Source organism: Callorhinchus milii, unplaced genomic scaffold (genome assembly GCF_018977255.1).
Source record: "Callorhinchus milii isolate IMCB2004 unplaced genomic scaffold, IMCB_Cmil_1.0 Scaffold5, whole genome shotgun sequence".
Classification (NCBI taxonomy): Eukaryota; Metazoa; Chordata; class Chondrichthyes; order Chimaeriformes; family Callorhinchidae; genus Callorhinchus; species Callorhinchus milii.
Genome location: NW_024704746.1, coordinates 24,376,395 through 24,393,894, shown reverse-complemented (window position 1 = coordinate 24,393,894; position 17,500 = coordinate 24,376,395). Strand labels below are relative to the sequence as shown.

Below are 17,500 nucleotides of genomic sequence, written 5' to 3'. Positions count from 1 at the left end.
AGTGAGGGTGAGTGTGAGGGGGTGAGGGTGAGAGAGAGAGAGTGAGGGTGAGTGTGAGGGTGAGTGTGAGGGGGGTGAGGGTGAGAGAGAGAGAGTGAGGGTGAGTGTGAGGGGGTGAGGGTGAGAGAGAGAGAGTGAGGGTGAGTGTGAGGGGGTGAGGGTGAGAGAGAGAGAGTGAGGGTGAGTGTGAGGGGGTGAGGGTGGCTGAGGCTGAGGAATGTGGTTGGTGTACATTCACTCCCACTCCCTCAGTCTCTGGTGAAAACTCCCCTTAAAGTGACAGGTGAGCAATGTACCAACAGGACTTGGGCTCCGCCCTCTCCACCTGCTCTGGAGAGACCCCTAGTGTACAGTGTTGGTAGTACTGTATTCTGAGCAACAGCAGCATTATTACTGGGATCTCCATGTGTCGGCGGACAAGTCTCATTAAATGAATTGTTAATTAAGGACACAACATACCCTGGAGATATCTGACCTGTTAGTTTAGAGAAAGCATCACTGTAATCGGAGCGTATTCCATGGTTATATTTTCATGCCATGTATACACTCTATTGTTTTCTTATAACTGCACAACCTTTAGATGCAAACTGACATCAAGCATTAATGATGGTAAATCCAGGGAGGGATTAAGGGGAATGAACTCGTTCGTAATTGCTTTAACTTCGTTAGTCACATTAGCTCCAGACATTGAGCCGAGACTAATTCTGCTCAGAGCTTTACACCAGAGAGATCACTGTTCAGTATCATTGCCGTGGGCTGTCACAGTGTTGGTGTAGATTCAGGCCCAGTTGGTACCACTCTGGCCTCCGAGTTTCAAGGTTGTAGGTTCAGGTCCTCGGCCAGGCCAGGGTGAGGCTCCTCTGATAACGCTGGGCTGTGCTGGAGATGCTGCCCTTTGGTTTGAGAAGTTAAACTGAGATCCTGTTAAAGGTCCCGAGGCACATTGTGAAAAGAGAATATCATTCCTCCCAATGTCTTGGTTAGCAATTCCCCAGAATTCCCTTCATGGAATATTGTTTGCAAAACTGGCTTTCACGTTGGCCTGTAAATTCAGAGTCAATCAGTTTGAGATCGATTGCCCTCCGAACATGAACAGCACTGTATCACCTGCCAGAAAGCTTCTCATTATCATTATCTCGGGGAGTTGTACGTGTTGTGTAAAACAGTGGCTCCACACGTGACGTTATGGGGCACATTACCCTACATTGTGTGGGTGGGGTTGTGTAGCAGCGAGTGTTGGGAATGGATTTGATCGGATTCTTTGTGGTTCTGGTGAACAGTAGGTGGAGGAGGATCTTTCTGGGAGATTCCAGAACAGACACCCTCCCTTTTTCCCTGCCATATTGGGCTGTACATGATCAGTCTTTGCATGACCTGCTCTGACTTGTCAAGTAGCCACACTGGGTGTTCAGTCAACAGGCTTTTATTTTAAAATCTACATGTTTGGAATTGCAACTTCTGGTTCAATCAAAAAATAATGCTCCCTTGAGGGAAAATGCAATTGACAGACAGGAAATGCAGTTTATTATAGGCATAAAATATCAGAAATATTCAACTGCACAGCTCACAAAGGGCAACGTGAGGAGTGGGTGTTCATAGGTCATCATGAGTCGGATACTAATCTAACAGATATTCTGTAGCATAAAAGTTATGACAAATCCCAGTACTTTCACTACTTATATTGTGTAGCCCAAACACTTTTAGGAGTTTTTAGTGAAGCTACAGACCTCATTGGAGGGAGTTCCATGACAGACACGTATCCTGTTGTTAGATTCCAGATTAAGCAGAGCCACCATTGTCGGGATCAAGGGGTGAAATAAATCATTGACTCCCAGGAGGAAAGCTTTCACTGTCAGACATTTTCTAGCCCATCAGAAGAGGAATGATGTTTCTCCCCACTTCTACAACAAATTTACGTGAACATTATTATAATTGTGGATAGCAATCGCTATTTCTGAAATGGTCATTTTTTTCCTAAAATTCTTGCATTTGATATAGTGCCTTATCACTCCCTCCAATGAGGTCTGTAGCTTCACTAAAAACTCCTAAAAGTGTTTGGGCTACACAATATAAGTAGTGGAAGTACTAGGATTTGTCATAACTTTCATGCTACAGAATATCTGTTAGATTAGTATTCGACTCATGATGACCTATGAACACCCACTCCTCACGTTGCCCTTTGTGAGCTCAAAGCGCTTCACAGGATACCCTGTAAAGTGTAGTGACTGTGTATTTTGTGGGTGAACGCGGCAGCCAATTTGCACACAGCAATGTCCCACAAACCATCGTGGAGTGAGTGACCAATTTTATTTGGGGGATTGTTGGCCAGGAGACCGGGAGAGAGAGATAAACTCCCTTCTCTTTTCGAATGGTAACATGGAATCCAGATTGTGGTACACGTGGAATGATCATATGTCTGACACCATGCTGCTTCCGCACAGGCACTGACGTACAACTGTACAGAATGTTGTATGAACATCAACCACATTGCTAACATAGTGGTAAATAAATCGATGTCCAGCAGGTGACAGCATTTTACCATCAAAATATATTTACAGATAAAGAGATCAGTCACCAGTAGAGGCCAGTATTGTTTAATGCCCTTGCATTTGATTCAGTGCCTTAACACTTCGAATTGTCTTAAAAAAGCATATCACAGAAGTTCCTATTAAGTGTAGCGTTAAGTGTAGCAATCCTATTAAGTGTATATTTGTACGCAAATATGACAGTCGATTAGCACACATCAATGTCCTGTAAACAGCCGTTGAGTGTGTGACCAGTTTATTTTCGAGGATTGTTGGCTTGGACACCAGGAGAAACTCCCTTCTGTTTTTGATAGTGCTGTGGGATCTTTAATGTGGTCCATCTGAACAAGCAGGGGTTAGTTTAACATCTCATTCAAAGGATAGCTCCAACATTGCAGTGCTCCCCTGTACTACAATGGAACGTGTAAGCACTTCCCTCTGCTTAATGCGTCTTGTATTTGGGTAAGGAGATAAATAAAGGTTCAACTCAGGGGGAATTATCCAATGAGTGGCAGCTAATGTCATCCACAAATGCTATAGCAATAATTATATTTTTTGTAAGGGGAAATAGTTCTATCTTGTGCATCACGTGTGTGTGTGTGTGTCCCTATATATATCTATGTTTTTGAGTGAGTACATGTGTATTTATTTATACCTGTAATTATATCTTTGTGCCCATTGTGTCTGTGTAATTGCTATCTCTGGTATTTCAAAATGCCAGTTTTCCTCAGTTTAATTTTCCACCTTTTTCCATGTTCCATCATCGCCTACAAAATGTACAGTCACTACACTTTACAGTGTATCCTGTGAAGTACTTTGAGTGATCAAGCGCTATAAGCTGCTATATCATTTGCAAGGATTATTATTTTTATTATTTTTCACCGGTTTCTTGTTTTTCAATTTCTTGTGGTGAATTTTATATAAAATAGCTGCTGTTAGAGGGAGTGGGAGGAGGAGAAAGTAGAGGAAAATGTATTGAACATTGTTTTCCACTCGTTATTTAATTTTCTCATTCTCTTGTCTATGAGGTCAATGTTTTGCCTTCACCGAATGTGGGCGGTTGTGGGTAAACACAATGTTTGTACAACGTGGTTAAGTGCATATGTTTGTTGCACATAGTGCTTCTTTTTACCTTTGTCTACATTGGCTGCGTTGTTAGTCTGTGCCCTAAAAATGGAGAAGTTGATTAAAAATGAATGAAAATGTAGCATTCAATGTGATTTTTTGCAACGTGAATAATGCATTTTTCTACAAACATGTTTGTAAGTCAATCAAAGCAATATGTATTTTGCGTTCCAAGATTCAATCGATTTAAAATGAATTTCACTGTTAAATAAAGAAAGCATAAAAGAAAAACTTTATGGCAATTTCTTCTGTGTTTCGTTTCATGTCACTCATGACAGGAAGTGTTTCCACTCACATTGTTTTAGTTTTTGGTTTCCGTAAGCAAAATTCAAACTTCCCTTCGTGCCTTTTTGCTGACGGTTTTGAATTTGATGTCATTGATGGTCAGTTTCTGTATTCCAATCATACTTTCAGTTTTTAGTTCATTTCATTCTGTAAACACTTGAAACTGAGAATTCTGCTTTTCCCTTAAAACATGAGGGGCATCGAAATATTATGTCATGGAACTTTCAGATAGAACTGCGGAGTTCCAGACGCACCCATGGGAATTATATCCACTGAATGGAAATGATTACTGTTGAATAAGCTGTTAATATTGAGCTTTACAATTAATATCAAAACTTATACGGGAAGATTTAGAAGTGAGCAGCCTCACTTATACAATGTGGTACTTCATTGCCTTTTTTGTGTAGAAACATCCAATAGAGAGAGAAAAAAATATTATTTTTTTGGTCACCTGGGTGTCTGAGAAATGCGGAAACCCATCACCATGTTGCAGAGTCTCCAAACCAAGCTGAGAGTTCCATGCTGCCCACCTACACTTGGAAATCCCAGAGCTGGATTGTTGGAATGGAATGCGCTCTCTCTCTCCCTGGAGGGAAGCATCCTACCTACTTAATTCCGGAGAGTATTAGGCACAGGTTGGCAAGAGACGAGGCTTGGGGAGCCCAAATGTGCATTGGGGTAACTGCTGGAGTCAAACCAGCTCAAGCTGCATAGCTTGGCCATTGATATCACTAACTGGCAAGCATTACTGTTGTTTGTTCAGCTAGGACCACCCTCCCCGTTAGGGTTTTGGCTTGAAGGGTTAACAGGAGCTGAGGGGGAGGATTCCCTGCCCCCAGTGACTGGGTCTGCCCTTCCAGATCCTGGAGGGGCCGGGCCAGGCTGTTAGATGCTAACATAAGGATCATAGAATTCTGGAAATGATTGATCCTTTGTGTCAGAAGGAAGACATGTGTTGTGGTGACTCAAGTTTGGAATCATAGCCCCGTCATCTTGCTCACTAATCGTGTTTCTATAAAAATGCACCAAAAATAAATTGACAACGCAATTGAGATTACACATTAGTTTTAATGAAACAAAACGCTTTAAAATATATTTAACTGCCTTCCCAATTCACGTTTGGTCTCCACTCTCAAACTATATTAAATACTGTGAATATTATCACATCTGCATGGCAGCCTCCTGTGACAGCATTGGCAGCTTTCTCGTGAATAAGATTAAACTCACACTAACAAATGGAAGCACATTGATTCCTTCAGACTTAGGAGGACCTCTATGCCTTGATTTTTTTTTGGCAATGATTGGACCAGTCACTCTAATCTGCTGAGGAACAGCTGTTCCATATCTGAGTTTCAAGGCATTCTCGAGCTCTTGCAAGAACATGCTAACAAGTTGCATCTGTGTAGTTAAACTGCACTGTCATACACTGACTGTTCCATTTCTCTCTCGGGGGGAGCGAGGTGTTGGATCCGGGTGTTGGAACCTTTGCCACTTGTTCAATGATAATAATAATCCTTGTATTTGCTACAGCACCTTATCACGTCTTCAAGACGTTTCAAAGTGTTTCACAGGATATACTGTAAGTGGAGTGACTGTATATTGCTTTTCCAGGGGTGATAATGCCTTAAAAAAAGAATAATGTGGTCTCTCAATCCACAACTGTTTGTGGGACACGACTGTGTGCAGTTGGCTGACACATTTCACCCACAAAATATACAGTCAATTCACATTACAGTATATATTCTGTGAAGCGCTTTGAGATGTCTCGAAGATGTGATAAGGCGGGGGGGGGGTTAGAGCGGGGGGGGTTAGAGCGGGGGGGTTAGAGCGGGGGGGTGGGGGTGGGGGGGGTGGGGTTAGAGCGGGGGGGGGGTTAGAGCGGGGGGGGTGGGGGGGTTAGAGCGGGGGTGGGGGTAGAGCGGGGGGGTGGGGTTAGAGCGGGGGGGGGGGTTAGCGGGGGGGGGTGGCGGGGGGGGGGGTTAGAGGGGGGGGTTAGAGCGGGGGGGTGGGGGTTAGGGGGGGGGGGGATAGGGGGGGTGGGTGGGGGTGGGGGTTAGGGAGGGGTGGGTGGGGGGGATAGGGAGGGGTGTTGGGGGTGGGGGACTGGGGGGTTAGGGAGGGGTGGGTGGGTGGGGGGTTAGGGAGGGGGTGGGTGGGGGTGGGGGGTTAGGGGGGGGGGTGGGGGTAGGGAGGGGGGTGGTGGGTGGGGGGTTAGGGAGGGGGTGGGTGGGGGGGTGGGAGGGGGTGGGGTGGGGGGATAGGGAGGGGGGGTGTGGTGGGGGGTAGGGAGGGGGGGGTGGGGGGTAGACCCGGCTCTGGGGGGGGCTGTGAGCCAGTGCGCTGCCTGTGATTGGATGGGAGAGGCTGTGGGCGTGGCTCCCGCTGAGGGCGGCGGCCAATGGGAAGGCGAGCTGTGAGCACTGCGCTGTGAGCCGCGGGTCCAGGCCCCGCCCCCGGGGCTCTCCTGCTGACGTCACGGGAGGAAAGGCTACAAGTGTCGGAGCCGCCGGGGATTCCCTCCACATGTGAGTGAGTGAGTGAGTGAGTGGCCGCGCGGCTCCCGCTCCCCCTCTGTCTCTCTCTCTCTCTGTACCCCCGGAGCTGACCGACCGGAGCCGCTCTTCCCGTTGACAGGACGATGAGTTCGGATGTGCCCCCCCCCGGGGATCACGAGTGCCTCCACCCCCGGGTTGGCCGCGAGAAAGCCGAGCCGTGTCGGATGCTCGTGACCCCGAACAGCGGGCGGTGCTATTGCCGGGGCCGACTGCTCGGGAAGGTAACGGCCGCGCGCGCTCAGCCATCAGCCGGACCCCGGCCGCTGGTCAGTCAGTCTGGTTGGTGTGGGGTAGTGAGTCACTCAGTGCGGTCTGGGTTGGGTAGTGGGGATGGTTCAGGGCGGGTCAGTCAGTCTGGTAATGGTTAGGGGAGGGCAGCGGTTTAGTGAGTTAGTAGAGGGGGCTGAGGGGAGGGGGCTGAGGGGGGGAGGGGGGGGCTGAGTGAGGCTGAGGGGAGGAGGTGGGGGCTGAGGGGAGGAGGGGGGGCTGAGGGGAGGAGGGGGGGGCTGGGGAGGGGGAGGGAGTGGAGGGGAGGGAGGTGGAGGGGGGGCTGAGGGAGGAGGAGGAGGGGCGGAGGAGGAGGGGGCTGAGGGAGGAGGGGGGGGGGTGGAGGCTGAGGGGGGGGGCTGAGGGAGGCTGAGGTGAGGTGGGGGAGGGGGGGGCTGAGGGGAGGGGGGGGCTGAGGTGAGGGTGGGGGAGGGGTGGGAGGCTGAGGAGGAGGGAGGCTGAGGTGAGGGTGGGGGGGGGTGGGAGGCTGAGGGGAGGGGGGGCTGAGGTGAGGGTGGGGGAGGGGGGCTGAGGGGGGCTGAGGGGGAGGGGGTACCGCTGTTGGGCTGTTTGGCTTCTGTCTCAGTGACCGCTCTCCGTCCATTCGGCTCTGATGTGATGGGTTTGAAGTGGACAGTGATTTGGTCCGAATTTAAACTCTAACCTCAGTTTAAAGTTTCGCTGTTATTTATTTAAGCCCAAAATCTGCAAATCTTATGGGTTTTGCGCCTAATGTTTTTTCTGTAAAACAGAAGGGAAGGTTTTGTCTAAAAGGGAAGGTTTAGGGACAGTGTAACTCAGCGCTACTCTGCGGTTATTCAGCACATCTTCAATCGCTGATTCCACTTTAGGGAGAGATCGAGTTACTGACGGTCCAACCGCACAGCGCGAGTGGGTATCGTCTGACTTGACATTAACACTCGTGTGTTCAGGCTGTTGGGCGTTGAGTCGAATAAACGCTGAGTTTAAAGACAGTGTGTGTGGGGGGGGGTCCAGCTATTTAAAGAGAGAGAGTGTGTGTGTGTGGGGGGGGGTTCCAGCTATTTAAAAGAGAGAGAGAGAGTGTGTGTGGGGGGGTCCAGGCTATTTAAAGAGAGAGAGTGTGTGGGGGGGGTTCCAGCTATTTAAAGAGAGAGAGAGAGTGTGTGTGGGGGGTTCCAGCTATTTAAAGAGAGAGAGTGTGTGGGGGGGGTTCCAGCTATTTAAAGAGAGAGAGAGAGTGTGTGTGGGGGGGGTCCAGCTATTTAAAGAGAGAGAGTGTGTGTGGTGGGGGGGTTCCAGCTATTTAAAGAGAGAGAGAGAGTGTGTGGGGGGGGGGTTCCAGCTATTTCTGGCTCCCGGTTAAGGATCTCAATCAATGTCCTTAATTGTGAGTGTGTGTTCCTGAATCAGGATCCAGAACCCGGTGTTCAAGCGAATGTTTAAAAAAAATATTTTCAATGATTTAAGACTTCATCATTTGATGGGGTGGAAGAGAGAGACAGAATTTCTGTAATAATAATCATTGGATTTGGCCCAGGGCCTTATCACGTCTTCGACACGTCTCAAAGCGCTTCACAGAATATACTGCAAAGTGTAGTGACTGTGTTATAACTGCTATAGGTTTATTGATGACTATGGTTTCAAGTAGACTTGTAGTGCCATTAAAATCAAACCTCGATAGATCATGGTTCTTCTTGTGAGGGCAGGTCACTGAATTGGGAAGGTGGGTTCTTTTTGCCACAATTCCCATCTTCCACAGACTGCCCGATCCATTTGACTGGACACTGACCAAATGAACAGTCCTTGAACATTTTTAAAAAAGGTTGCTTTTAATCTGTTTTACACAAATGAGCACATAGTTCTACGATTTAGGTGCTTTGAGACGTCTAGAAGACATGAAAAGCGCTGTATCAAATGCAAGGATTATTATTATTATTGTACGATTGATCTAAAACTCTATCTAAAGTTTACTGGCACCGAGAGTGAAGGGGGTGGAGGGGGAATTCTTTGTGAATTTCTCTGATCTATTTCCCAGCTGATTTGAATTGCCACGTGGATTTGCAGCAGTGGAAATGGAAACTCACTATCCCATCACTCTGGAAGAATGTATTTTTGTGGCTTTTTTTTGGCCAGCCCTGATGTCTGACACAAGCGGAAACCCATCACCATCGCTAAAGAGTCTCCAAACCCAGCTGAGACTTCCATGCATCCCACCTACACATGGAAATCCCAGCGATAGATTGTTGGAATGGAATGTGTTCTTCCTCCCTGGAGATTTTTGTGGGGGGCAGAGAGGAAAGGGAGAGAGAAAAACCATGTCAACTGGTTTCTTTTAGTGCTTCCTAGAGAAACTTAAGATCCCCAGCCATGTTTCCAAAAGATCTGGTGCAAAGCTGACTTGTCTTGTGAGATCTCCCAAATGTATATATTGAGGGTTTTATGTCTGGATGAGTCAGATGGGTTAAAGTTTGCTTCTGCATTGCTTTGGGGATCTAACATCCTGCAATAGAGTAATCATGTTACAATGCAGTTGCCTCTCGGTAGCTTGCTTTCTGGAGCAGAAAAGCCCTTGTACAGTAGTGCTATACAACTTTGCAATTCAATACCTTTCTTTGCACATTGTATTTGAGGAGATAGAAACTGAGAGAAGAAATGGCCACAGATTGAGTGGGATTCTGAAGATTGTAGTCAACTAGTTTAGTTTTGGATATGGACAATGCTGTGCGCTATTGGCTGCTGCGTTTCGGCCACAATATACAGTCACTACACTTTGCATTATATCCTGTGAAGCACTTTGAGACATCTCAATGATATGATAAGGTGCTATATCAAATTCAAGGATTATTATTAATATCTCATTATGCAGCGCAGTCAAGATTGAGTTTCATTAGTTTTTAAAAAAATCAAGGTTTGCAAATACTAATTAGCAATATTGACTTCCTTGACTCTGTGTATAATGGTGATCTGTGAGTAATTTGACCAAATGATGGGTGATCTAAAATCAGATGGAATTAGAGAGTCAGATTATTGTACTACAATCTTATCTTTTTTTTAAAAAAAGGGTGGATTTGCCCGATGCTATGAAATGACTGATGTGTCCAGTAATCGAGTGTACGCAGTAAAGGTTATTCCACACACCCGGGTCGCAAAACCTCATCAAAAAGAAAAGGTAAGGACCAGGTACAAGTTACAGATTAGAGAGAACCATATTTTAGTTTTCCTAGTTATCTGGTGGGTTCTGGTCTGCTGCCAAAATGTATAATTGTAATCTTTATGGTTCTAATTTTTTGTTGCAGTCGAATATGCAAATGGCAGATCTATATTCTGATCTTTGTTCCTCTTCGCTATTTTGTGTGCGCTCTTATTACTGCAATTGTGCAACTTGGTACAACCTGGGTCGGAAGCACTTTCCAAAGGATTTACCATGCACCTGTTTAATGGACCTGTGGATCTCCCTGGATTGAATAATATGGTGTGTTAGATGCGAGGAGCTGGAGCTTTAGCTGTAGTCATCTGTTGTAGCTGATATTTCACTTGGGACTCGCTCTGTCTTTCCCCACAGATTGAAAAAGAAATTCGACTCCACAAGTCTCTGTCAAATAAACACATAGTGAAATTCTACCATAACTTTGAAGATCATGAAAGCATTTATATATTTCTGGAGCACTGCAGGAACAGGGTAAGTAAAGGCAATGGCAGCAGCACAATTAAAACAATTCTTAAATGGGTCTGTTCTTCATTTGTGTTCAGGTGGGCGGAAATACTGAAAGTTGCATGAATGCGTCCAACAATTTTCTCATTTAGTATTAACCCTTCCTGGTTGGGCATTGAGCTGCTAATGAAAGGATTATAGTTTGTGGCTGAGTAGGGGAGTATTCAGTAGTTTGAGTCTTGATTATCTAAATCTTCAGTTAAGTTAAATCTAAATTGCTGTCTCGTAATATCTGGACAACTATCCTTGGGATGAGATGTTAAACTGAGGTCCTGTCTGCCTGTTCAGGTGGATATTAAAGATCCCATCGCACTATTCAAAAAGAGAGAAGGGAGGTTATGCCCCAATGTCCCGACCAACAATATCCCAGATTAAATTGGTCATTTACTTCATGGCTGTTTGTGGGACGCTGCTGTGCACAACTGGCTGCAAGTTTTGCTCACAAAATACCATCAAGTATATCCTGCAAAGTACTTCTCAAGACATCTCGATGAGGCGCGATTTCAAATGCAAGGATTCTTAATATTAATAACATTGAATTGTGTTTGATGTATAACTAGTTTTCTCTCTTTAGTCATTAGCACACATATTGAAAGCTAGAAAAACGTTAACGGAGCCAGAAGTTCGGTATTACCTCAGACAGATTATACTGGGCCTCAAGTACCTACACGGTCGGGATATTCTCCATCGAGACCTCAAACTAGGTTTGTATAACACTTGTGACTACAATAAATTTGTTTACTGGCTGCTAAAGCTGTATTGCACATTACTGTGTGGAAGCCTTTAGACATTTAGTTTTGCCTTTGTGTGAATGTAATGTGAAGTGGTCCAGTGTTTATTCTGACCTTGCTCTCTCCCTTCAGGTAACTTCTTTGTTAATGACCTTATGGAAGTGAAAGTTGGAGACTTTGGTTTGGCCACTAAACTGGAGCCAAAAGATCAAAGGAAAAGGTGTGTAATGGCAACTTTTTTATAATTTGATATCTTGATATCTGGTGGCAATTACCAGCCTAAATTGGGAGGTTGGAAGGTTGATCCCTAACCATAAGGTCCCTGATTTTGATTGTTTGCTGCGTTTAATAACTAATAACTTGTGACACGATTGAAGAAAAATTCATCTCCACTTGCACTGATGGATAACCTTGCAGTTGTGGTTGGGAATAGTGCTCTGGCAGAAGAGAATACACATTGTACGTCTATGTCGTCTTCTACAATGTCCAAATAACAAGCCCGTTCATCTGGGATTGTAAAATTCTAAAGTTTACACAAGATGCCTTCAAGTGTCTGTTGGTGGAGTTTGGATAGTTTCAGGATATTTGCGGCTTTGGCAAGATACAATCTCAGTCTCTAAAATGTGTTGGTTTGGTGTATTTTCCAGGACAATCTGTGGTACTCCGAACTATCTGGCCCCAGAGGTACTAAACAAACAAGGGCACGGGCCTGAGGCTGACGTCTGGTCATTGGGCTGTGTAATGTAAGTGTTTTTATTATTTATGTTCAGTAATTCATCACCACACAGATTATGGAAAATAGTGGCAAACCTCTGCAGACAGTTGCATCTATATTTAGCTGAAATGTTGTTCAGTTTAGAACAAGAACCCAGTATCTTATATCAACACTCACCACAACCTTAGCTCTTTTAAAAACACAACTGACATTTGTGCAAGTGGTGAGTGCTTGAGAACTACCATGAAGCTTCAAACCCAAAACCATTTCCTGTTGCTTCTATCTCTTGGAATAACAAATAATACAATAATTTGATACAGCACCTTATCACGTCTTTGAGACGTCTCAAAGCGCTTCACAGAATATACTGTGAAGTGAATTGACTATATTTGTGGGCTGCTGTAGATGTACATCTCGCATTATGCAGCAGCCTTGCATATCTGAATCCAGAAGGCAAAAAATAACCTTGACAAATTGGTGCAACCTAGGTGACCTAGATAGCTTAGTGAAATCATAGCTGCCCATCTCACTTATCCAGGGACTTTATTTTTAATGAACTATTCCAATTATATTCTCAGCAAAGTGTTTGTAACTTTTGATATTTGTGTGCATTGACGTATGCATCCCCCAAGGTTTTAAATCTGAATCTTTGAGAAACCACATTGCCTTTTGCTTGGTAACCTCAACTGTATATTTTTTTTTGCTCTGAACTTATAACCTCATTGCCCATCCTGGGTGGATTCTTGAACTACCAATTTTTGTTCTAACTGAAATGCTCATTTCATTTTCAATATTTTTGACTCATGGTTTTTTTTTAAAAAAGTTCTTTCAAAGTGGTTTCAAAGTCCAAATCTGATTGATTGGAGATATAATTTCAAGAGTATATTGAGTGGAGTACTTTCCTCTTTTGAATGCTGTCCTAGCTTCTAATTCCTGAGAAACCACTTCTATCTTGCCTATTTTCTAAATTTGGATGATCTGCTGGAGCTCAATGCACCAGTTTCTGTTTGTCTTCTCCAATAATGACAATAATAAGATGGTAACCTTTTTCATCAGGAAAAGACATGATTATGTTCTTTCCCTTACTACACAGCAAGACTAGACTTTTGTGGGTTTGTGAATTCAATCATCCTGTGCTGTAGCAATGTGTTTGTTATAGTTTACAACTGTACAAATACTGAGGTTAAAAAGCCAGATTATCACGTGACTATGAACACTCCTCTCGCAGGTACACTATGCTATTTGGCCGCCCACCATTTGAGACCACAGATCTGAAGGACACCTACCGATGCATTCGGACAGTCGAGTATACCATGCCTTCAACGTCTTCAGTGGCTGCAAAGAATCTTGTGGCCAGCATCCTGAGGAAAGATCCGGAACACCGTCCCACCCTAGATGAAATTATCAACCATGATTTTTTTACTAAAGTAAGGACATTTTCCAGAATGAATGATTTTGTGCAATTTGAATGGGAAGGTGCATATTCTGGCAACTTGATATTGACTGTCTTTAGGATGTAGACCTGATTCCCACAAGATGTTTGCAGTTGGTACATACTGAGAATTCATTCTGTGATCTGATGAGATGGAATGTCACCACATCTATTAGTAGAATATGGATTTTACTGTATACCATTAAGACCGTTAAATGGTGTTGGCCTCCGAGTAGGTTGACTGATGGTGTAAAGAGAAACTTGACTCATGTTCAATAGGAAGGCTAATTTTCGATCTGGAGCTGTTCACTGTTGCTGATTGTTGTGGCTTATTGTGTTGTTGGGTGGTTGCTAATAGTTGAGCTAACGGCACAAAGATGTGTTGCTCTGATGTGCAAACCAAAGACTAGTGGTGCATGTTAAGTAACTACACAAAAAAACATCAGACATCATTCTCAATGTCTTTTGAAACTCTTCTATTTGGCATATACCAACCAGGCTCAGGGGATTCATGTTTCTGATTTCTCTTTTCAGGGCTTCATCCCCGACGTACTCCACTCGAGCAGTTGCCTGATGGTTCCGGATCTGAGTGTTCCTGCACCCACCAAAAGCCTCCTTAAGAAAATTACAGAGACTTTCTTTGGGAGAAAGAAATCCAAAGGTTGGTATTTTTGGGGGTGAAGGAAGGGGTGAATCCTATATGTAAGACTAACTGGGTTGGAGCTTACTCTGTTTGGGAATTCAGTGCCGTGCTCCCATCTATCATTTTAAATCCATTCTATTGGCTACCAGTAAACACTGGTTCTGGTATTAAAGTCTGTGGTGGTCGCACAGTCTTTGACTCTGGCTGCTTTTGTCTTGTTTGCAGATATTAAATCTGTCTGTGTAGACAGAGAGGAAATTTCCAAACTGGCAGTAGATTTTGCAGAGAAAACTTCAATCCACAGACAGATGAGCTACAAAACTGCAGATCCAGCTGAGGTAAGAACTATTCTATATTACAATCACAACTTGCATTTATATAGCGCCCCTCACGCAGGGTAGTGTCCCAGAGCGCTTGACAATGGCGGAGCAAGACTTCGGGGGTGGGGTGTGTGTGACCGTAGGCACAGTCGAAGAGGAAGGTCTTCAGGCACGACCTGAAAATGGGGAAAGAGGGGGGCAAGGCGGAGGGTTTGAGGCGGAGTGCTCCCGAGTTTCGGGGCATATTGGCTGAAAGCGCGGCTATCGATGGTGGAACGCAGGGCACGAGGGACAAGCAGGGATGTCAGTTACGCACTATCTGAAGTAAAAATTGGCATTTTTAGTGTTGAGAACCGAAAAAGAAATGATGTATTAAATTTGGATTGGTTAACTGGAGAGACATGTCTTTGTCCTGTAAAAAAAGTCAAATGATATTTTTATTGTGGGTTCTTGAGCTTATAGATAACCTTTTGTTTTTTTTTCTCTTTAGCACACGTTTCCCATCAGCCAGACAGCAAATTCCTTTCCAGTAGAAACCGCAGAGGAGGAATCGAGAAGGCACCGCCCCCACACACCCCCCACACACCACCCCCACCCCCCCACCCCACACACCGCCCCCCCCCCACACACACCCCCTGTACAGGTAGGGCCGGGACCCCCCCCCACACCGCCCCACACACCCCCACACACCGCCCCCCCCCCCCCACACACCCCACAAGTAGGGGCCACCCCCCCACACTGCCCCCCCCCCCCACACACTGCCCCCCCCACACACACACACACCGCCCCCACACCCCCCCACACCACAACAGCCCCCCACACCCCCCCACACAGCCCCCACACACCGCCCCCCCCCCCACACACCCCACCCCCCCCCCCCACACCGCCCCCCCCACACACACACCGCCCCCCCCCCACACACACACACACCGGCCCCCACCCCCCACACACACCCCCTGTACAGGTAGGGGCCGGGACCCCCCACACCCCCCCCCCACCCCCCCCCCACACTGCCCCCACCACACACACACCGGCCCCCACACACACCCCCTGTACAGGTAGGGGCCGGGACCCCACCCCACCACACACACCGCCCACCCCACACACACACACCGCCCCCCCACACACACCCCCTGTACAGGTAGGGGGTCGGGGCTCCCCACACCCCCACACTGCCCCCACACACACAGCCCCCCACCCCACCCACACACTGCCCCCACCCCACACACACCCCCTGTACAGGTAGGGGGGCCGGGACCCCCACACCCCCACACTGCCCCCCCACACACTGCCCCCTCCCACACACACCCCCTGTACAGGTAGGGGGGCCGGGGCACCCCACACTGCCCCCCCACACCCCCACACACCGCCCCTCCCTCACACACCGCCCCTCCCTCACACACCGCCCCCCACACTGCCCCTCCCACACACACACTGCCCCCTCCCACACACACCCCCTGTACAGGTAGGGGGGCCGGGGCACCCCACACCGCCCCCCCCACACCCCCACACCGCCCCCCGCCCCACACTGCCTCCCACTCCACACACACTGCCCCCCACACCCCACAGCCCCCACCCCACAGCCCCTCCCCACACCCCACAGCCCCTCCCCACACACCCCACAGCCCCCCACACACACCCCACAGCCACCCCCCCACAGCCCCCACACCCACACTGCCCCCTCCCACACACCCCACAGCCCCCTCCCCACACACTGCTCCCCACCCCACAGCCCCCCTCTCCCCCACAGCCCCCTCTCCCCCACAGCCCCCTCTCCATCCCCCCCTTACCTTCTCCCTCTCCATCCCCGCCCCCCCATCTCCTCCACCTCCTCCCCCCACGTTGAGAAAAGTTGCGGAAACTGTAATGACTAAAGTTGCAGAAAGTTCCTGACGTCTCCAATCCGTTTGTTTCAGGGTCCGGTCCGGTCGGTTACAAGTCGCTGGAACACAAATTACTAAAACATTTGCTTTAATTCTAACTCCACATGTGACTGAGAAAAGTATTTGGATTTTCTGTTGATACAAACAACTCTCTTTATAAATAAATCAACAGCCAAAAATACAAATAAATACATAGCTGCACAGGGTTCAGGCAGGAAACGGGTGACAGTCAGGCGGCTGTGATGCTAAGACTCAATTTCCGGCCGCACCCAATGTTTGATAACTGCACATTTCTAATAATAATAATAATAATAATAATAATCCTTGCATTTGACACAGCGCCTTATCTCGTCCTTGAGACGTCTCAAAGCTCTTCACAGAATAGACTGTAGAGCGAATTGTATATTTTGCGGGTGACACGCGGCAGCCGATTGCGCACAGCAGCGTCCCCACAAACAGCCGCCGATTAAAGTGACCAATTTATTATTTTTATTCCTGAGTAATATCGCAATAAGCAGAACCTGCGCTCTTCAGTTGCTATTTAGTGAACCGTAAATCGGGTGTACGTTCTCCTGTGCAGCTCTAACCCTGGCGCTGCTTCAGGAGGATTGGTTGGTTGACCTCTAAACGACATATAGATGATCCTGATGATTTTTGGTTGTAAGAGTTTCTGGAAAATGAAGCAATTGAAATGTCCAGTAAGTAGGGCAGGAAATGAGAGCTATCAAGCCAGGAGAGGCTTGGAGCTGCCCTGAAACCTCTTACGCTTACGTTAATTGGCAGTAATGATGTTACAATTGATGATTGTTCAATTGGAAGGTAGTTATGTCTGGGCTGAAACCCCTCAAAGCGCTTGATGTGCAAGTGTTGCCAAGGGAAGCACTTAGTTGTGAGGCTTCTCTTTGCCTTGACTAATGCTCGCTTCACAATAGCAGATCCTTTTGCCTCGATCTTCGTTTGCTTTTTGCTTGTTGACCAAACCTCAGAAATTGTAATCGCTCAGTCACTGTCAGAAGCCATGACCATAACATTTCCATTTGACTAGCTGGAGTCTGCAGAACCCAGACTTCCTGTTATGGCTGGCTTGGTAACCTTTGCAAGCTGTATTGCTTCCTCCAATGCCTTTACTCCTTGAACCACCTCCGTGACAACCTTTCCTTTCCTTTGAGCTCCTCATGCCTCAGCCTTGACTTGCTGTGTATGGGCCTGACCTCGCGTGAGGTACAGAATCATCTGTACCTCCTTTCTGATTTCACCTCTATAACCGATCAATTCCTCATAATAATCCTTGCATTTGATACAGCGCCTTATCACGTCACTGAGAC

The 17,500-nt window shown here is 46.8% G+C and overlaps 1 protein-coding gene across 1 annotated transcript in view; it reads left to right on the top strand.

Moving 5' to 3' along the window:
* The first annotated feature begins 6,488 nt into the window (after nucleotides 1–6,488).
* Nucleotides 6,489–17,500, top strand: part of LOC103182801 (polo-like kinase 3 (Drosophila)) — a 15,322-nt gene continuing 4,310 nt past the window's right edge. Inside the window, exons 1-10 of the mRNA XM_007899943.2 lie at nucleotides 6,489–6,711; nucleotides 9,801–9,908; nucleotides 10,302–10,418; nucleotides 11,026–11,155; nucleotides 11,315–11,402; nucleotides 11,830–11,925; nucleotides 13,126–13,324; nucleotides 13,864–13,990; nucleotides 14,198–14,310; nucleotides 14,783–14,851. Of these exons, the coding sequence (XP_007898134.1) occupies nucleotides 6,574–6,711; nucleotides 9,801–9,908; nucleotides 10,302–10,418; nucleotides 11,026–11,155; nucleotides 11,315–11,402; nucleotides 11,830–11,925; nucleotides 13,126–13,324; nucleotides 13,864–13,990; nucleotides 14,198–14,310; nucleotides 14,783–14,851 (1,185 nt within the window). The 5' untranslated portion in view covers nucleotides 6,489–6,573. The remainder of the gene's footprint in view (nucleotides 6,712–9,800; nucleotides 9,909–10,301; nucleotides 10,419–11,025; nucleotides 11,156–11,314; nucleotides 11,403–11,829; nucleotides 11,926–13,125; nucleotides 13,325–13,863; nucleotides 13,991–14,197; nucleotides 14,311–14,782; nucleotides 14,852–17,500) is intronic.